Below are 20,439 nucleotides of genomic sequence, written 5' to 3'. Positions count from 1 at the left end.
TGATGGGATGCCTAACCATAGGGCCAGCTAGGGGGGGCTTCTCTCTGCCTCTGCAGGAACTCAACCAAATAGCATTTACAGAGCAACCTGTGTGTGGCCAGCTGGCTTTCAGCCCTGGGGGTGGGAGGTGCAGGGGTGGAGTTGGGAACCTGATCCTGATCCCGGCACTACCCCCTGAGGAACCTCCAGTCTGCTGGGAGAAAAGCAAAGAAAGGTACCTAAAGCAGAGCTATTAAGCGCCCCAACTGCGCCTATGTGAGAGTCCCACCATTGTTTGCTTGGGAGGCAGATCCTAGTAAGCCTAAGTCAAGGAGGAGTGCGCACAGGGCAGGCCAGCCCGGAGGTCCCCGAGGGCAGGGCCTCCAGGCTTCCCATTCTTTCGAGGTTCCCACAGCGCTCAGGCCCCACTGGGCTCACAATAAGCTTCAATGACCGCTTTTGACTGAACCTTTCGCCTTTGTATCTGTCTCTGTGTCTCTCAGCATCTCTGTCTCTACGGGTCTCTGGCTCTCTCTTGTTTCCCAACATCCTTCCCGAGCCCCTGGGGAGCAGAGCTGGGGGAGCCCGGCAGTGGGAACGGGACAGCGTCCTGTTCTCACCAAGGACAATAAGGGCCGGAAAGGGCTGGAGCCAAGGCCTGGCGCAGACTCCCCCTCCCTGCCTGCCCTGGGCGCCCCCCCCCCCCCGCCCCCCCGCGCCCTGACCCGCCTAAGTGCCAGTCCTCAGGGACTCAGCCTCCTTGCCCTTGGTCTCACATTCCCACTGCCCTCCCTTTTCTCTGGAGGCATCACTTCTGCCCCCAGGAACCCACAGAGCCAGCGCCCTCCCACTGTCCTCCACACTCCCCGCAGCCCCATCCCCTGCATTATTTACTCCTATTTCCGGAGCTGGCTGTGGGCGCCAGAGGGTGTCAGGGCCACGTGTGAGGGAGCAGGAGGAAACATCTGGCTTCCCTCTGTCCCCCAGGGGCGGGGACGCCTCTCTCTCCCTCAGGCCTACCGCCTCCTCTGGGGTGGAACTGAGCCCCAGGAGTCCAGGGGCCAAGAGGTTAGCACCTTTGCCTTTCTCACCCTCAGGGCTCTGGCAGCCATGGAGTCCTCACACCCCCTTACTTAATTATGGTGATTAGGTGGCTGTGATACCCCTGCTAGGGTTAATTGGCAGGTCAGGTGCAGCCAGCCTGCAACCAGGCAGGGTGCAGAGCTGCGATGTTGGCGCCAACCTGCCTTGTAAATGTACTCATTCCTTGAGGAAGGCGTCATTATTCCTGGGCCACATGCTGCCCCTGGTGCCTATGCAGTGGGTGGCAGCAGGTGCTCAGATCCCTTGGCACTGCCCTGGCACCTGCTCTCCGACTCTTCCCCACTCTCTTCTAGCCATAGAGATGATACTCCCTGCTGGTCCCCACCCAAGCCAGCTCTCGTTGTGGAAGGCATGGTGCCCTCTGCTGGCCGGATCCCTAGACTCCCCACCCACCCCGCGCCACCCTCTTCCCCACTCCCCTCCCTAGGCTGTGTCTGTGCTCACCTGCTCTGGGACCCGACCCTCTGCCCAGTGCTCCCACTTTGGGTTAGGGCAAAGTCGAGGTTTGACAGTGAGACTTAGAACCAATTCAGCCTCCCCTTAAGCCCAGAGACCAACTTGGACAACCTCGTCCTCTCCCACAGGGTCTCATATATCACAACCCACTGCCCTCCCCAACCATCAATACGGTGAGTCAAAGTTTAGAGTGGCCATCCTCTCAGGGAGGCTCTCTCTGGTCTCCACTGAACTTTCCGCCTCCAATCCCAGCCTAGGGGGAGAAGAGGCTTAATTCGGGATTCAGTCCTTCCAAATGGACCAGTCTTTTGAGTCTTCCAAGAAGGCTGGCTTCCACACTGACAGACCCAGCAGCAACTAATGCCACTCCCGGCCCTCAGGGTTAGCTTGTCTGGGAGGGTGCCGCTAACCTCCAGGAGGGAGACGTGAATCCATAGCGCCCCCTGCAGGCGTCTTGGATAAACTGCCTAGCACTTCCTCCTTGGCCAGGTTACAGAAGGGCAAGTATCTAGGGTTCTGGCCAAAGATGGGAGTGGGGTGGCCTCTAATCCTTGACCAAAACTCATCTACTCACTTCTTCACCTTCACTGGGTCTTATTCCCTAACTCAGGCACCTATGGACAGGATTTTTTTTTGTCAGGACAGGTTATTTCATTCAACCAACCCACCTTTTTTTTTTTTGAGACAGAGTCTCACATTCAGGCTGCAGTGCAGTGGCACAATCTCCTCCCACTGCAACCTCTACCTCCTGGGTTCAAGCGCTGATGGTGCCTCAGCCTCCCAAGTAGCTGGGACTACAGGCACACACCACCACACCGGGCTAATTTTTGTATTTTTCGTAGAGATGGGGTTCCCCATGTTGGCCAGGTTAGTCTCAAACTCCTGACCTCAAGTGATCCACCCACCTCGGCCTCCCAAAGTGCTGGGATTTCTGGCTTGAGCCACCGCGGCTGGCCCAACCCACCGTCTTTATTGTCCATTATCAGGCTCTGGAAAAGACAAAACTGACCAAGACAAGGTGTGTACCTTAAAACCCACACCATTCAGCACAAGGGAGGGCACCTAGGACAGGCACTCTGCACAGAGTTCTTCCTCATGACAGAGCACAGACAGGGCAAGGTGCAAGTAGCCACCTGCATTTGTATCCAGGTTGGCTCGGAAGTTGATGTCCTTGCTCCTATTGTTTTATATACTTCGCTACAACTTAGGAAGTTCCCAGTGTCTTGGCTACAAGACGGAGAAAAAAATGAAGGCACCCGAACAAACAGGAAAGGAGCAGCTGACCACCTGGGGAGTCTTTCTAAACACAGGCATATGCTCTTTCTGGAGTAGAACAGATAGGTCCCAGGGACAGCATCAGGAGAGAAGTCCCATCTATGCACTTGCAGCAGGGGGCTCATTTGCTCAAGGCAGGGAGCTGGAGTGGCAAAGATACCACGTGGAATTCCATGAAACAGTATAGGTGTACAGGACCTTTCCTTCCTTTACTCTTTTGCTCCAAGATCCCTTCTGGTACTGACGGGCCGGCCTTCCTGCATTGCAGCCTTTATCCCTTTCCCCAAAGATCACGACTGCAGAACATTCATGCACTTTTCTTCCATGATGAGACTCACACAAGTGTACGCCATTCCAGCAGCACTGACGGTATTCAACAGATAACTGGTAAAAATGCATGTGGGAGTAAGGAAAGCCTCACCATTCCCAAGGTCTGAAAACAGAAGGTGCCCAAATGTCTCAACATTCTGTACACCTAAGCTGGGCACTGGTAGATGAGGTCCACAACATATCACAACTCACAGAGCTACAAAGAATCTACTTTATTGAACATTCAGGGTCAATTTCTCTTCTTGCTCTTGCCTGTGACCTTGGCTGGTGTGAGGACTGGAGCTGCTGCCTGGTACAGGGTGGAGGAGATCTTGTTGATGTAGTACAGACCAACCATGGAGAAGATGAAGCTATATGGTGAAGACAGAAAGGTCATGGCACCAGTGGGCATGCTGCCAGCCCGGTGCCTCCTAGGGAAGATACTAGCATTAGGAAAAGAATCCAAGTTCAAGTTTAGGAAAATAGGGAAGGACAAAAGAGGGAGAACAGAGGGAGAGGTAGCTGTGGAAGGAAAAAGTCTGGCACCATCAGAGTAGGATCCAGTGCCAAAGAACAGAATGCTACACCCCTTACCCAGCTGTCAGGAACATACCAGGTGGTGACACAGACTCGGTGGATGAGACCAGATGCAAAGAGAGCCAACAGGAGGCACAGGAGAACTAGGGAGGCAAGAAGAAACGAGGGCAATGGTCAGAATGGAAATATTAGGCATCCGCACATGGAGTCGAGGAGAAATCCGGGGCTCTCTGAATCCTGGGGAACCTGCTTAGAAGGGTATGCATGACAACAGCAGGAGGATTCAGATGACCTTAATGATACCCAGAACATGGAGGTAGGAGGTTGAGTGCGGTGGCTCATACCTAGAATCCTAACATTTTGGGAGGCTGAGGTGGGCAGATCACTTGAGCCAGGAGTTTGAGACCAGCCTGAACAACAAAGTGAGACCCATCTCTTAAAAAAAAAAAAAAAAATTGAATTAAAAAAAAATTAGCCAGGCATGGTAGTACACTGGTACACATGCCTGTAGTCCCAGCTACTCAGGAGGCTGAGGTGGGAGGAACCCTTGAGCCAGGAAGTTCAAAGCTGCAGTGAGCTATGATTGCACCACTGCACTCCAGTCTGAGCAACAGAGTGAGACCCTGTATCAAAGAAAAAAAAAAAAAAAATGGATGTAGATGTATGCTTTTTTTTTTAATCAGCTCTGCCCCAAATCTCATGTAACTTCCCTATCCTGGCTTTCCTCCCATAAAAGGGAAAAGGAAAGGTGATGGACAACAGAGTCTGAAGGGCAAGATGTGTTCCCATTTGGGGAACCCAGTTAAGCCCTTTCCAACAGAAGCCAGACAATGAGAGTCAATTCATTAAGCTGGGTGACCAGTGGTGGAAGTTGAGGGCCTTGCTCCCTCGACACAGGTTGGAGGGCAGAGTGCTTGGATTCACTTGTTCATGGGGACAGGAAATGATTTTAGGTTACCTGGAATATGATGGGAGAGAAGATGAGAGGACAAAAGCAAGGACACACAGGGCCGCACCTGCCCAAGTGGAGAGGGCAGAGAAGGCGAAGTGGGCCAAGAGCTTTGCCCCACCACAATGGTATCTTTTTTCTTTTTTTTTTTTTTTAATTTTTGAGGCAGAATCTCACTCTCTCGCCCAGGTTGGAGTGCAGTGGTGCAGTTTCAGCTCACTGCAGCCTTGACCTCCTGGGCTCAAGCGATCCTCCCAACTCAGCTTCCCAAATACCTGGGACTATAGGTGCGCACCACCATGCCTGGCTAATTTTTGTATTTTTTGTAGAGACAGGGTCTCTCTCTGTTGCCCAGGCTGGTCTTGAGTTCCTGGGCCCAAGCGCTTCTGCCAGCCTCCACCTCCCAAGTGCTAGGATCACAGGCATGTGTCATCCCACCCAGCCAACGGTTTCTTTCAGAAGCAACTGAAAAGCCGGGCACAGTGGCTCACACCTGTAATCCCAGCACTTTGGGAGGCCGAGGTGGGTGGATCACCTGTTGTCAGGAGTTCAAGACCAGTCTGACCAACATAGTGAAACCCTGTCTCTATCAAAAATACAAAAATTAGCCAGGTATGGTGGCACATGCCTGTAATCCCAGCTACTCGGCAGGCTGAGGTGGGAGAATCGCTTGAACCCAGGAGGCAAAGGCTGCAGTGAGCTGAGTTCACACCACTGTAATCTAGCATAGGTAACAGAGCGAGACTCCATCTCAAAAAAAAAAAAAAAAAAAAAAAAAGAAGCAAATGAAGATAATACATATGGATATAAACAAAATCTAACAGAGAGAAGTCCCAGGGCTACTGGATGGAAGGAACTCTGAAGCCTGAGAAAGGGCTATGCGGAGAAAGCAAGTCCTAGAGTGGGGCAAAGAAATGAGGGCAGCCAGGCCCAGTGGCTCACACCTGTAATTCCAGCACTGTGGGAGGCTGAAACAGGAGGATCACTTGAGCCCAGGAGTTTGAGACCAGCCTGGGCAATATGGTGAAACCCATCTCTACAAAAACTTAAAACAGTAGCTGGGTATGGTGGCACTCACTGGTAGTCCCAGCTACTGGTAAGAGGTAAGACTGAGGAGGGAAGATTGCTTGAGTCCAGGTCAAGACTGCAGTGAGTCATGATCACATCACTGCACTCCAGCCTGGGTGACAGAGTAAAACCTTGTCTCAAAAAAAAGAAAAGATTAAGGGCAACTGTGATAGATCTTTGTTTTGCCAGATGAAGGTTTTACATGAGATTGCATCTGCTGTGAATTTATGAGCACGTGGCATTCCTTAAGTAATCTGGTCTTGATGCTTAATTTGCTTTATAAACTTAATTCTCCATAAATAACTGAATCAATTCTTTTTTTTTGTTTGTTTTTTGAGACGGAGTCTTGCTCTGTCGCCCAGGCTGGAGTGTAGTGGTGGGATCTCGGCTCACTGCAAGCTCCGCCTCCCGGGTTCACACCGTTCTCCTGCCTCAGCCTCCCGAGTAGCTGGGACTACAGGCGCCTGCCACCTCGCCCGGCTGGTTTTTTTGTATTTTTTTAGTAGAGACGGGGTTTCACCGTGTTAGCCAGGATGGTCTCGATCTCCTGACCTCGTGATCCGCCCGTCTTGGCCTCCCAAAGTGCTGGGATTACAGACTTGAGCCACCGAGCCTGGCCAAATAACTGAATCAATTCTTGATTACATGAGCAATTGAACAAGAATTATTCCAAACAGGAAATAATCTAACAGTTATTCTGATTTGGTCAGGATTCCTGCTGCCATGGAAATTTGGTGCCTCTAGCATTTAGGCTCTTCACAATCACCTCGAATAAGTAGAATTCTCTAATACTGAGTCAATTTCACATCAGAACTCCACAGTGAATTTGGTCCTGCTGCTTCTTCTGGTGGGACCAAGGACCACCTCCTAGCGAATAGATGCAAAACATCAGCCGAAATTTGCCTGTTCCCCTCAAACCTTCCCTGGGAGCTGGCCAGAAGGTACCAAAGTTTGCTTTCAAAGGCTTTCTCTTCCAGCTCCAACTCCAGGAGCTATACAAGATGCAGAATCGAAAAGCGTCATCTGTTTTCAGACAGCTTTAGTAAATATATTTCTCCTTAACAACCTTTAATACCTAAGCATCTGGAAATTCAGTATCATGTTTCACGAGGTTAAAGAGGAGAAAGTGGCCGGGCGCGGTGGCTCAAGCCTGTAATCCCAGCACTTTGGGAGGCCGAGACGGGCGGATCACGAGGTCAGGAGATCGAGACCATCCTGGCTAACACGGTGAAACCCCGTCTCTACTAAAAAATACAAAAAAAAAAAAACTAGCCGGGCGAAGTGGCGGGTGCCTGTAGTCCCAGCTACTCGGGAGGCTGAGGCAGGAGAATGGCGTGAACCCGAGAGGAGGAGCTTGCAGTGAGCTGAGATCTGGCCACTGCACTCCAGCCTGGGTGACAGAGCAAGATTTCGTCTCAAAACAAAAAACAAAAAAAAAAAAAAAAAAAAAAAAAAGAGAAATTTCAAACACTCAAGCTCCAATATTCACTTACTCTCAGGGAAGATCTTTGCTTGGAATCCTTTGCCAAAGACAAGATTCTCCAGATTATTGAAGGCCTGGTTGAGGGAGTTAAGGAGTAGGGCGTGCAACTGGGACAGAGCTGTGTGGGTAAGGGGAAGGGCACATGCCTACGTGGCCCGCCCCCTCCAGCCGCAGGGAGGATACAGTGAGCGAGAACACGAAGAGACCTGAGCCAAGCAGGCCGCCCTGGATGGTGAGCCACTCGGTGGAGGCCAGCTGACGGCTGTACATCTGCATCCCAGCGAAGAGCAGCAGGGACAGGAGGGAGGAGAGCGCCAGCGAGGTGCCTGTACCTACCACTAGAGGGGATGGGAGAAGGGACGGAGAGTCAGGCTCCGCCCTCCCTCCGGCAAGCTACGGGCAGATCGGCCGGTCCAGAAGCTCGGTGGGCCGACCCCTCCAAGAACTCCCGGGACTGCAGCCACATGCCCCAACTCCCCACACCGCGCGGCAACCCCTAGGTATTCCCCAGCCCCGGACACCCCGAACCCTCCCGTCCAGTGGAAATGCCCGCTCCCGGTAGAACCCAGGACACGTCAGCTCTGCCAGGAGAGGACAAGGAAAGCTTTTCCACCCAAACCCCGACCCCCTCTAGCACTTCCTGGGGACCCCACCAGTCCCGTTACCCATCATGCCCCTCCCGTGAGTCCAACCGGCGCCTCTGGCCAAGAAAGGGAAGCTGAGGCGGGTGCGGTTAGCTATGCGCATGCGTTAGCGCTTAACGCGGACTTGCTGCTCCCCGCGTTCTCCTCTTTCGTCCTCTCAGTGCCTGGACGCAGCGCCCTCTTGCGACAGGGAGGAAATAATGCGTCGAGGGGGCATCCTCGGCCACCGCCCTGGTCCCCAGGCTTTCCTCATACCTGGTGCGTCTGCTGCCACTCTGTACAAGCTGCACTTATCTCTTTAAGTCATTGGGCCCGTGCCTGTGGCATCTATCCCATCTCTGTCTTCTTTGCCATTTCTGTCATCTCTAGTGCACGTTCCTCAAACCTCCCTGCCCCATGACTATTGCCTCAACATCTCTCAACCCAAAATTTAGTGCTCCCAATCAGGAACCCATTTTCCTCCGAAACTAATCCCCCGCTTTATATGAGTAAAATTAGGAGCCAATGAAAAACGAGAATATAAGAAATGGCTCCCCCCTCAAATACCTTTCCATATTCCCCAACCCCCCGACCGGCTTTCTAGAACCACGTGGGGAGAACTATTTCCCACCCCCTACCCCGACGGGCGCTGTTCGAGGCTGGTCCCTGGAGCATGCGCAGTGACACCTCACCCCCCAGCCCTCCTCACACCCCCACTGGGCTCCTGCATTAAGCCCAGGGTTCGCAGCCGCAGCCGGGATCGGGCACCCAGGGGCGGGCGGGCACGGTAGGGCCATGGCAGAGGGTGAGGATATGCAGACCTTCACTTCCATCATGGACGCACTGGTCCGCATCAGTGTGAGTTAAGGTGGGGTCGAGGGAAGGGGAGGGGGCGTATAGGGTTCTGTGGCAAGCTGGGACCTGGAACAGGTGGGGATCCAGGAAGATGCTGGGATGTAGACAGGGGACTAGCGATGGCAGAAACGGCTGGGAGGGTCGGGATGCAGGTATGAGAGGGTAATCCCGGGAGCAGCCCGGAGGTGAGTGCCTTGAAGGCGTCGGTGTGCTGGGGCGTGAGGAGGAGCTAGGAGCAGCCCAGACGCAGCGGGTGGGCTGGGGTGGCCTCCAGCAGTGCACCGGGGCTGGGGCTTCAGGGGAAAGGCGCTGTTATGAGGAGGGGAAGTGTGAGCTTGGATATTTTCCAAGAAAACTGAGGACAGGTGGGGGATGATGTAGGAGCCGCCCCACAGTGCAGTTCCCAATTTGGACCCCTCCCCAAGACCCCACCCCACGCACCCCCACTCAGGGCTGCTTCCGAGCCTGCGGTTGTCATGGCAACCCTTGCCCGGCTCTCCCAGGGGCGGTGCCAACCGTGTTCCCCCCCACCACTTCCTCCCCCCCTCCTTGTCCCTCCCTCCTTTGTGTCAGCTGCGCCCCTGACCGGGATGGCTGCGAAGAGAGGGACCAAGGTGAGGTGTGGGGGTGGGGCATAGCCTGAGGACCCCCACTCTCGCCACCAAGAGGGGGAGGGGACTTCCGGTGGGGAGGGGGCGAGTAGGCGGGGCTCTTGATTCTCCCACTAGCTCGGAGAAGGGGGTGCCGCTGACCGGGTTGCGCTGCAGGAGAGGGCGGGAGGGCCTGATGGGGGCGAAGGGGAATGGGTTGGTAAGAGGGATTGGAGGAGAACGATGGGGAAGTGAAGGATGGGGAATGGAGGCTGGAGTGGCCGCAGGCCGGAGCCGCGGCAGGAGGACGTATGGAGCGAGCAGGATGGAGTGCCAGCTTCGCCTGACTATCGGGAATCACGGCATGGGGGTGCTGCTAGAGAAGGGAGTGGGGGTCTGCATGGAGCTGCAGAATGGGCGGTGTCCTTGAGAAAAATGCCAGGGGCAAGCTGCCCACAGATGGGGGATGGAGGCAGGTGAGGGGGTGCCAGCTGGGGCTGCCGCAGCTGGAGAAATGGTGATTGGGCTTGAGGCTGGAGCAGGCACAAGCTTCAACACGGCCTTTAGCTCTGCCGCGGGGAAAGAAGCAAGGGACAGAGGTCTGGGAAGGTCTGTGAACCAGCCCAAGGCAGGTGCTGGGGAAAAGCTACAGATAGCTTGTCTTGCTCCTTCCTCAGACCCCTAGGGTATCCAAGGGCAGCCACGGGGCTGCTGAGGTATGCCTAGGTGTCCAAGCGCTGACCTAGCCTCCTGGTCCCTCCACAGACCAGCATGAAGAACATGGAGAAGGAACTGCTGTGCCCAGTGTGTCAAGAGATGTACAAGCAGCCACTGGTGCTGCCCTGTACCCACAACGTGTGCCAGGCCTGTGCCCGGGAGGTCTTGGGCCAGCAGGGCTACATAGGACATGGTGGGGACCCCAGCTCTGAGCCCACCTCTCCTGCCTCCACCCCTTCCACCCGCAGCCCCCGCCTCTCCCGCAGAACTCTCCCCAAGCCAGACCGCCTGGACCGGCTGCTTAAGTCAGGTGGGACTGGGGCCTGTAGGGTGGGGATGGGAACGCTGAGCTATTCATCAGGAAGATGGAAGAAGTCCATCACTGGTCAGGGGCATCTGTCTGTCTTTCTAGGGGGTGGAGTTACTGCTTACGCAGGCTCTAATGAGAGCTGAGCTCTGGCACAATGAAAACCTAATTTAATTGAACAGGCTTCCCCACATCCAGCCAGCTATAACTCTCACGTCCTCTACCTCCCTGGTTCACCCACAGGCTTTGGGACATACCCTGGGAGGAAGCGAGGTGCTTTGCACCCCCAGGTGATCATGTTCCCGTGTCCAGCATGCCAAGGTGATGTGGAGCTTGGGGAGCGGGGTCTGGCAGGGCTTTTCCGGAACCTGACCCTGGAACGTGTGGTGGAGCGGTACCGCCAGAGTGTGAGTGTGGGAGGCGCCATCCTGTGTCAGTTGTGCAAGCCCCCACCACTAGAGGCCACCAAGGGCTGCACAGAGTGCCGCGCCACCTTCTGCAATGAGTGCTTCAAGCTCTTCCACCCCTGGGGCACCCAGAAGGCCCAGCATGAGCCCACCCTGCCCACCCTCTCCTTCCGCCCCAAGGTGAGCCAGCCCTTCCAAGCCCTGGGGAGGGAGGGACATGCTGCTGCAGGTGGGTGGGGGTGCCTGGCATTGTGGGTTTCCAAAAGGAAGTGGGAAGGGTTTTTCAATGCTAAGCACCTACCTCTGTTATCTGTAACAAAGTCACTGGACAAATCATTCAACAACTTCGGGCCTCCATCTCATTTACTACAGGGGGATTGTAGTATCTGCCCTGCAATGTCCATACCTAAAGGGTTGCTGAGAGGAGGGTGTGAGATAATGTTTGTTCACTATCTGCACACTGAAAAGGTCTGTGTGTATTCACTTACTGAACAAATATTTAATGAGCACCTATGTGCACGGTGCTATTCTAGGTGTTGGAGATACAGCAGTAAACAAGATGGACAAGGTTAATTATTAACTATCAGGCTAAGATTAATTGGCATCATTATTACTGTTATTACCACATATCCCAATGAGAGAGATGAAAGGAGGTGCAATGCTGGTGAAATGGGCACCGCCCGGAAACTGCAGGAAAGGCTCTCTTTGATGCCAGTATGTACCACCAGGTGGCACTGTGGAGCACCACCAGCGGATGTCTCCACTCCCATCTTGCCAGTGGAGGGAGGGCACCAAACTGCTGTAGTGGTAGCATAGTACCCTTACCCACACCATTGTCTGACCATCACATTGTTCTTTGTGTCCCTAGGGTCTTATGTGCCCAGACCACAAGGAAGAGGTGACCCACTACTGCAAGACATGCCAACGACTGGTATGTCAACTCTGCCGGGTGCGGCGCACCCACAGCGGGCACAAGATCACACCAGTGCTCAGTGCCTACCAGGCCCTCAAGGTAAGGACCCCCCTTATCCAACCCTAGTGCTAACTCACACTCTTACCCTCTTGCACCTCCTCCCAACTGCTGGCTTCTGCAGAGCTGGGCATGATGCCCACCTCTTTCTTCCCCCTCAGGACAAGCTGACAAAGAGCCTGACATACATCCTGGGAAACCAGGACACGGTACAGACCCAGATCTGTGAGCTGGAGGAGGCCGTGAGGCACACCGAGGTGAGGGAGGGCACGGAGGTGGGCCCTGGGCCCTGCCTGGGAGTAGGGGCAGGAAGGGGGTGTGGGTGGTCATGACCCAATCACCTCGTTGCTAGCTCAGGAAGCCCGTAAGGTGTCCAGGTTCTGGTTAAACCAGGTTTGCAGGAACACCAGTGCCCCAGGCCAGGCTGTACCTGGGCTGCAGGGGGAGCAGGGTGGCTATAGCTCAGGAGAGAGCTCGAAAAACCTCACACACGTCGCTCAAAAAACCCTATGCATAGCTCAGATGCTCTCAGGCTCAAGTGCCTACCGAAGATGGCACACATCCCCAGTACTAGAGTGAGGTGATGACTGATACCTTCTGCCAGGTTGATTGAGCTGGCTGACATGGGGATGGACAACTAAGGATGGCATAGATGCCAGTGGACATTAATTAGTGCAGTCAAAGTGGACATTAGGGTAGCCATGGCCTTGTTCATTTGGATGAGTCACTAAGGGGCAGGGATTATGATGTGGGGATCCAGGAAGGTTGGCACAAATGACCAGGAGTTGAGTCCATCTAGAGGTCCCTTTGCAACCATGAGCCCAGGCCCTGTAGGAATGGGTGAGCAGGATTTCCCCAGATCCCTTGTAACCTTAGCCATGCTGTGGTGTCCAAAGAGGCCCGCACAAGTACTGCCTCCAAAAAGAAGATAGTAAGTCGTGCATCCTTTGGGTGTTGCTCCCTGGGCAGGTGAGTGGTCAGCAGGCCAAGGACGAGGTGTCACAGCTGGTGCGGGGGCTGGGGGCTGTGCTGGAGGAGAAGCGGGCATCACTGCTTCAGGCCATTGAAGAATGCCAGCAGGAGCGGCTGGCCCGTCTCAGCGCCCAGATCCAGGAGCACCGGAGCCTGCTGGATGGCTCAGGTCTGGTGGGCTATGCCCAGGAAGTACTTAAGGAAACAGACCAGCCTTGCTTTGTGCAAGCCGCCAAGCAGCTGCACAACAGGTACTCAGGGGCATGGGATCCTAGGGGGGCAGGGACATCATGGGTGTGACCAACATCTAGGACAATGTCTACAGTACTTCCAGGTGGAGAACTGGGGTTCTGAGGATTTTCATGAGGCCAAACTGATACCAGCTCCCAAAGCAGTTCCCAAGGCTCTAGGGTCAGGCAAGAGAATTGAGGGGAAGGGTGGCTGCCCAGATGGCAGTGCCTGACCTTTTCTTGCCCCCATCCCAGGATTGCCCGAGCTACTGAAGCCCTCCAGACGTTCCGGCCAGCTGCCAGCTCCTCCTTCCGCCATTGCCAACTTGACGTGGGACGTGAGATGAAGCTGCTGACAGAGCTTAACTTCCTGCGAGGTAAGGAGATGGCCAGGCCCCATGCCCAACCAGAGCCTTCTTCCCTTCCTCCCCAGCAGCGGGCCCGGGGGGCAGTGCCCACCGGGGACCTCCCCGGCCTCCTGCCCGGCCTGGCCAGCCATTCCTCCCACCCAGCCCACCCTGCCACACCGTCCTACCGCGCTCAGCGCTGCTTCTCCCTCTCTTTGTTTGTAGGCTGTGGCCACCGCGGACTCTGCTCCGGAGCACCCCAGGCAAGTCAGCGGCCCTGCCCCGGGGGCCCTGCCCGCCGCCGGGCCCCCTTCCCACCCCGCTGCTCCCACACATCTCGGCCAACCACTCATTGCTTCCTTCTCTTTCCTGCCTTGCCCCGACCTCGTGGTCCTCCCACTGGACCAATGCCCTGTCTCTCTTCTGCCTTCTTCAGGCGCTTGCGTAATCCTGGCCCTTCTGACCTTTTGTCCTTGTGACCCTTGCCCTCTGGCCTTGCACTTCCTTTCCCTTGACCTCCAACCCCTGCCCTCAGCTTTTGCTGTCCCTCTGTTGTCCCCACTTTCCACCTCGCTGCCTCCTGCATCTCTCTTCTGAGCCTGGTCCTCTTCCTTCCTGCTTGGCGCCCTCTTGCCTGTGGGCTCCAGTGGCCTTTGCCTGCCCCTCCCTGGGGCTCCTCTTAACTCATACAATGTCTGAGCTGCAAAGGCCCCCAGAACTTACCTGATCTGATACCCTTATTTGACAGGGGAGGAAACTGAGGCCCAGAAAGGGGAAGTGACTTATTCCAGGCCAGAGTGAGGTAGCAGCAGCCCAGGACTAGCACACAGGTGTCCTCACCCCCAGCCCAGCACTTTCCAGCCTCATTCTCTTTTGGGCCCTGCCCTGCCTCTCCTGTGCCCAGTCCCGAGATGAGCCCTTCCCCAGCTCCCTCTCACCCACACTCACCCCCCCGGCTCCCGCTGCTTTCCCTTTTCCTGCCTGTCCCTGTCCTCCATGCCAGGCCAGTGGCCAGGCCCTGACTGACCCCCGCTGTCTCTTCCAACAGTGCCTGAGGCCCCCGTCATTGACACCCAGCGCACCTTTGCCTATGATCAGATCTTCCTGTGCTGGCGGCTGCCACCCCACTCACCACCTGCCTGGCACTATACCGTTGAGTTCCGGCGCACGGATGTGCCTGCCCAGCCGGGCCCCACCCGCTGGCAGCGGCGGGAGGAAGTGAGGGGCACCAGTGCCCTGCTCGAGAACCCCGACACGGGCTCTGTGTATGTGTTGCGCGTCCGCGGCTGCAACAAGGCCGGCTATGGCGAGTACAGTGAAGATGTGCACCTGCACACGCCCCCAGCACCTGGTGAGTGAGCAGGCACAGGTGGTTGTGCAAAGGGCATGGGGTATGCCAGGGCCCAGGCCCTGACGGTTGGTTCGGGTGGCCGCTAGAGAGGCCATATAACATAGTAGGTCTCACACCCACTAACTTTGGAGCTAGACTGCTTGGGTTCAAATCCCAGCTCTACCTCTTGCCAACTGTGTGAGTGGCTTCTGGCAAGTTTTTCACCCTCTCTGAACTTCAGAGTCCTTTTCTGTAGGGATAATGATAATACTAGCCAGGTGCAGTGGCTCATACCTGTAATCCAAGCACTTTGGGAAGCCAAGGAGGGAGGATTGCTTGAGGCCAGGAGTTCAAGACCAACCTGGCCAACATAGCAAGACCTGATCTCTAAAAAAATAAATAGGCCAGGCAAGGTAGCTCACACCTGGAATCCCAGCACATTGGGAGGCCGAGGCGGGCGGATCACAAGGTCAAGAGTTCGAGGCCAGCCTGGCCAACATGGTGAAACCTCGTCTCTACTAGGAATACAAAAATTAGCCAGGCGTGGTGGTGCATGCCTACAATCCCAGCTACTCGGGAGGCTGAGGCAAGAGAATCGCTTGAACCCGGGAGGCAGAGGTTGCAGTGAGCCGAGATTGTGCCACTGCACTCCAGCCTGGACGACAGAGGAAGACTCCACCGTCTCGGAAGAAATAAATAAATAAATAAATAAATAAATAAATAAATAAAGGCCAGGCGAGGTGGCTCACACCTGTAATCCTGGCACTTTGGGAGGCCAAGGCAGGTGGATCACCTGAGGTTGGGAGTTTGAGACCAACCTGACCAACATGGAGAAACCTACTAAAAATATAAAAGTAGCCAGGTGTGGTGGCACATGCCTGTAATCCCAGCTACTTGGGAGGCTGAGGCAGGAGAATCACTTGAACCTGGGAGGCGGAGGTTGTGGTGAGCCGAGATCGCGCCATTGCACTCCAGCCTGGGCAACAAGAGTGAAACTCTGTCTCAATCAATCAATCAATCAATAAAATACATTTTAAAAAATTATTTTTGGCCAGGCACGGTGCCTTACGCCTGTAATCCAAGCACTTTGGGAGGCCGAGGCAGGTGGATCACGAGGTCAGGCATTCAAGACCAGCCTGGCCAACATAGTGAAACCCCGTCTCTACTAAAAATAAAAATAATTAGCTGGGCGTGGTGGCAGGTGCCTGTAATCCCAGCTACTTGGGAGGCTGAGGCAGGAGAATCGCTTGAAGCTGGAAGGCGGAGGTTGCAGTAAGCTGAGATTGTGCCACTGCACTCCAGCCTGGGGAACAGTGTGAGACTCCGTGTCAAAAAAAAAATTATTTTTAAAAAATGATAATGCTTACCTCATAGGGTTACAAGAATTCAGCTGGTGTGAGACGATGCATGGGAGTCTGAGTACAGCGTCTGGCTCATGGTTAGGGCTCAAGAATGTTACTAAAGTGACTAGAAAATAGTTTGAACTCCAGGGTGTGGGCATGAGAGGGAAGCCTTGCCACCCAAGTAGCGACTGGGTATAAGGGCCAGGTGTGAACCCAGAGTATGGGCTGGAAGGCATAGATTGATGGTGATGGGAATGTCACCAGGTAGAACAGAATAGTGGGAACTGTCCATGGGGCTGGCCACAAGTAAGGGGTTGGAGGAAACCCCATGAGTCAGCCAAGTCCAGAGCACTGGCTTCTGTGCCCACTGTCATCACAGAAACTCTCTGGGGTCCTATGCCCATTTGGAATGCCCCCTTCTTTTTTCCTCATGCCTCCCTTTCCTGTTTCTCATGTCCTGTTCTCTTGAACCCCCTGCCCGTTCCTGGTGACTGAACCCCCTTGCAATGCATTCCCTGTTCTGCAGTCTCACAGCCCCCAGTGCCAGTGTTTGTCCCTGAAGTTCTTCCTCCATCTCAACCCTCTCCCTCCTTCCAGTCCTGCACTTCTTCCTCGACGGCCGCTGGGGTGCAAGCCGAGAGCGGCTGGCCATCAGCAAGGACCAGCGAGCAGTACGGAGTGTTCCAGGGCTGCCCCTGCTGCTGGCTGCTGACCGGCTGCTGACCGGCTGCCACCTGAGTGTGGATGTGGTCCTGGGCGACGTGGCTGTGACCCAGGGCCGCAGCTACTGGGCCTGCGCTGTAGACCCAGCCTCCTACTTGGTCAAGGTGGGCGTCGGGCTGGAGAGCAAGCTTCAAGAAAGTTTCCAGGGTGCCCCCGATGTGATCAGCCCCAGGTCAGACCCCTCTGGAAGGGATGGAGTATGGGGGTCCTGGTGGAAGTGAGGGGCACGGAAGGGGTGGCAAGCGGAGCACAGACTTGCTAGGGTGGGATGGGAGGGGATTAGGAGGAAGTAGTAGGAGCATGGAAGCCAGGTTGGGAGGCCTGTGGCCAGGAGAGGCATGGGCTCAGCAAAAGGGCTTTTGAGGACTGATTTTCAGAGCGTGGTGTGTGGTCAGGGAAAGGGATGATAGAAGAGGGAGCCATCTCTGCTTCCTTCCAACCATCTGCCACTCTGGACCAATACACCATCTCTCCAAGCATCTGTATCCTTTCTTCCTAACACTCCATTTCCAACATCCCTTCTCCATAAAACCTTTGCTCTCCAAGACCTCCTTCACCCATATCTTAAAATTCCTCCCTTAGCCGGGCACAGTGGCTCACGCCTATAAACCGAGCACTTTGGGAGGCCGAGGCAGGCAAATCACTGGAGGTCGAGAGTTCAAGACCAGCTTGACCAACATGGAGAAACCCTATCTCTACTAAAAATACAAAAAAATTAGCTGGGTGTGGTGGCACATGCCTGTAACCCCAGCTACTCGCGAGGCTGAGGCAGGAGAATCACTTGAACCCGGGAGGTGGAGGTTGCGGTGAGCCAAGATTGTGTCATTGCACTCCATCCAGCCTGCGTGACAAGAGCAAAACTCCTTCCAAAAAAAAAAAAAATCTTCCCTTAAACATCTCACCTCCATAACCCTCCTCTCCTCAACTCCCTATTTAAAACTCTCCCACTGGCCGGGCTCGGTGGCTCAAGCCTGTAATCCCAGCACTTTGGGAGGCCGAGACGGGCGGATCACGAGGTCAAGAGATCGAGACCATCCTGGATAACACGGTGAAACCCCGTCTCTACTAAAAAATACAAAAAAAACCTAGCCGGGCAAGGTGGCGGGCGCCTGTAGTCCCAGCTACTTGGGAGGCTGAGGCTGGAGAATGGCGTAAGCCTGGGAGGCGGAGCTTGCAGTGAGCTGAGATCCGGCCACTGCACTCCAGCCTGGGCTACAGAGCGAGACTCCGTCTCAAAAATAAATAAATAAATAAATAAATAAATAAATAAACTCTCCCACTAATGCTTTTCATCCTAAGCCTTCTCCCCAGCACTCTGTCCCCCAACACCTTATTTCTTCAAAATGCTTTCTCCCCAACACAAATCCCCTCCTAAACCCCATTGTCCCCAACCCCACATCCCTCTAACACCGTTCATTTGTGACACCAATACACCCTCATCTCTCTCCCGACACCCACCTTCCCAACATCCTTTCTCTTCTTAGTCACTAATTTCGGATTCTTCCAACGTCCTCTCATCCTCAGAACCATCTCCCCAGCATGATTTCCCCAACACCATTTTTCTCGACGCCTTTCCACGTGCTATACCAATGCTATGTCTTTCCCGTCCCCCCAGCCCCTCTTGCCAATGTGCTTTCCTTTCAGTGCTCTCTTTCCACCAAACCCAAACCCCTGACCCTATACTCCAACCTGCCTCTTCAGCGTTTTCTTCTCAACACCCAAAATCCATCCCTTCTACCTCTTGCTCCTCAACATTCCATCCTTCCAGCGTCTCCCTCTGGTACCTCATCTGTCACTCCATCCCTCAACAATCTCATCCCCAACACCCGCTTCTGCAGGTACGACCCGGACAGCGGGCACGACAGCGGTGCCGAGGATGCCACAGTGGAGGCGTCGCCGCCCTTTGCTTTCCTAACCATTGGCATGGGGAAGATCCTGCTGGGGTCGGGGGCAAGCTCAAACGCAGGGCTGACGGGGAGGGACGGCCCCGCAGCGGGCTGCACAGTGCCCCTGCCACCTCGCCTGGGCATCTGCCTGGACTACGAGCGGGGCCGGGTTTCCTTCCTGGATGCTGTGTCCTTCCGTGGGCTCTTGGAGTGCCCCCTGGACTGCTCAGGGCCTGTGTGCCCTGCCTTTTGCTTCATTGGGGGTGGCGCAGTACAGCTCCAGGAACCAGTGGGCACTAAGCCTGAGAGGAAAGTCACCATTGGGGGCTTCGCCAAGCTGGACTGAGCCTTCCAGGTCCCTCATGCAGACCTGGGGTCCTCCTGGGCCCTGGCCCCCAAACCTCTTGGCGCCGGGTTGTTACCCCCTGGAAGCTTCTCCCCCAAACTCTCCTACCATGTGGCCCTGCCCCTTCTCCCATGTCTGTGTCTTCTCACGGTTTTCTCTTGACCCAGGGGCTCTCTTCTGCCCACCTCTCTGGATGGCCCCCGTTCTCTCCATTGCCTGTTAGCCAGGCCCCCACCCCCACTGAGTCTGCCCTATGACCTGCCTTTGGCATGTTACCCAAGCTATGGAGAGAGCCCCTTCTCCATCCCTGTCCTGTGCTCCCCAGGCTGATTGGGCCGGGCACCTGAAACACTGGGCATGATCTCCAGCTCTGCCCTTGCCCTGCCAAGCTCCCTGCCCTGTTGATGCTGGGAGCTTGGAACAGGCAGGCTTTGGGGCTGGAAGCTGTCCAGGCACTCCTGGTGACGGGAAGGGGACCCTGTCATCCTGCTTTATTTATTTGGGTCCCGACCCCCTGCAGCCGCATGCCCCTTACGTCCCTCTTCTCCCTCTTGCATGCTTTTACCTGTCCCGCACCCACGCCAATGTGCCAAGTCTCCCTTGGGGACCCAGCTGAGTCTGGGTGTTCCCATTGGGTTCGGCCAGGCAAGGCCTCTGGTGCCCGCTGCCGTCCTCCTGCAGTGGGCTCTGCTAGGCCTGTGCTGAGCAACAGCTGTTATTGTCATGGTTTATAAATAATAAACTGTGATGCCAGGCACATCTCTGCTTTCCCTGAGCACAATCATTCCTGTTAGTTTCTGTGCTGGGTGTGGTGGGCGGGAGGGAGCAGGGTGCTAGGCTGTGGTTCTGGGCAGGGGCAACCAATGGATCTGGTGCCTGAGGGAGGAAGGCCCCAGGCTAGGCGCTCTAAGCCTCCTGCCACAGGTGTCCTGACCCCACCTGAGCCCACCACAGCTGCCAGGAGACATAGCTCTCTGACTGCTGGCAGCAGGCCCCAACCAGGGCATCCAGGCCTGCCCTGCAGCACCAGGCCCTGGGGGAATGCGGTTGAGGGGACAGGCAATGTGCCTGGGCCCAAAGGGATCAGGGAACCAGAACCACTTCCCCATTCCCAGGGTGTTGTGGAGCCCACCCCAGGGGCAGCAGGCTGGTGGGGCAGCTGGGGTCAGGGAGGGGGCTGGGCCTGGTGCCAGCACCTGGATCTGACCCAGCCTCCGCATATCTCAACCCTGTTGACTCTGGGCTGTTATCACTGCCCAAGGATTTACTTCACACCCAGACAGCTAAGAATAGAGCCACCTGGGGGCACTGTGCCAGGGGGCAAGGAGGGCGTGGGCCAGGCGAAGAGAGGGGAGAGCCACTGGCACACAGAGCCCAGTCACGGAGCCCAGTCATGCTAGCCCTCCAAAACCCGCCTGGGTTTCGTTTCCTCCTTCCGCTTGTGCTGCCAGGGTTAGCCAGAGGTGGCTTCTCAGGCCACCCCTACACCCAACGTCACCTCCTCCTCACATCTCCTGCTTCTCAAACAAACTCGCTCCTTACTGCCTCCTGGCCTCCCTGTCTCCTCCCCCAGGCCTCTCACACACATTCTGACCGCCCTGCTGCCCACGGGCCACAGATGAAAGATCAGAAG

At 55.4% G+C, this 20,439-nt stretch overlaps 2 protein-coding genes across 5 annotated transcripts; one reads left to right on the top strand and one right to left on the bottom strand.

Moving 5' to 3' along the window:
* Positions 1-3,341: 3,341 nt before the first annotated feature.
* On the bottom strand, positions 3,342-7,953 carry KRTCAP2 (keratinocyte associated protein 2). The gene is made up of 5 exons (XM_007976889.3): positions 7,826-7,953; positions 7,344-7,498; positions 7,171-7,234; positions 3,737-3,803; positions 3,342-3,494 (listed from the first exon to the last, which is right to left on the bottom strand). The coding sequence occupies exons 1-5, from the start codon at positions 7,905-7,907 to the stop codon at positions 3,374-3,376; spliced, it is 489 nt and encodes a 162-aa protein (XP_007975080.1). The 5' UTR covers positions 7,908-7,953; the 3' UTR covers positions 3,342-3,373.
* A 427-nt stretch (positions 7,954-8,380) lies between these two features.
* TRIM46 (tripartite motif containing 46) lies at positions 8,381-19,581 on the top strand. Of its 4 annotated transcripts, none has more exons than XM_007976891.3 (10): positions 8,388-8,641; positions 9,994-10,255; positions 10,496-10,839; positions 11,528-11,671; positions 11,791-11,886; positions 12,599-12,852; positions 13,087-13,208; positions 14,227-14,529; positions 16,449-16,746; positions 18,413-19,581. In XM_007976891.3, exons 1-10 carry the CDS (start codon positions 8,579-8,581, stop codon positions 18,804-18,806), a joined length of 2,280 nt encoding a protein of 759 aa, XP_007975082.2. In that variant the 5' UTR covers positions 8,388-8,578; the 3' UTR covers positions 18,807-19,581. The 4 variants fall into 4 exon arrangements, with proteins under 4 accessions (XP_072864426.1, XP_072864427.1, XP_007975082.2 ...); XM_007976890.3 differs by lacking the exon at positions 8,388-8,641 and adding an exon at positions 9,151-9,252; XM_073008325.1 differs by lacking the exon at positions 18,413-19,581 and having other exon boundaries at positions 8,381-8,641; positions 15,031-16,537.
* The last annotated feature ends 858 nt before the right edge of the window (positions 19,582-20,439 follow it).

Source organism: Chlorocebus sabaeus, chromosome 20 (assembly GCF_047675955.1).
Source record: "Chlorocebus sabaeus isolate Y175 chromosome 20, mChlSab1.0.hap1, whole genome shotgun sequence".
NCBI lineage: Eukaryota > Metazoa > Chordata > Mammalia > Primates > Cercopithecidae > Chlorocebus > Chlorocebus sabaeus.
The sequence above is the reverse complement of the archived record's forward strand: the minus strand, read 5'-3'. Positions and strand labels throughout refer to the sequence as shown.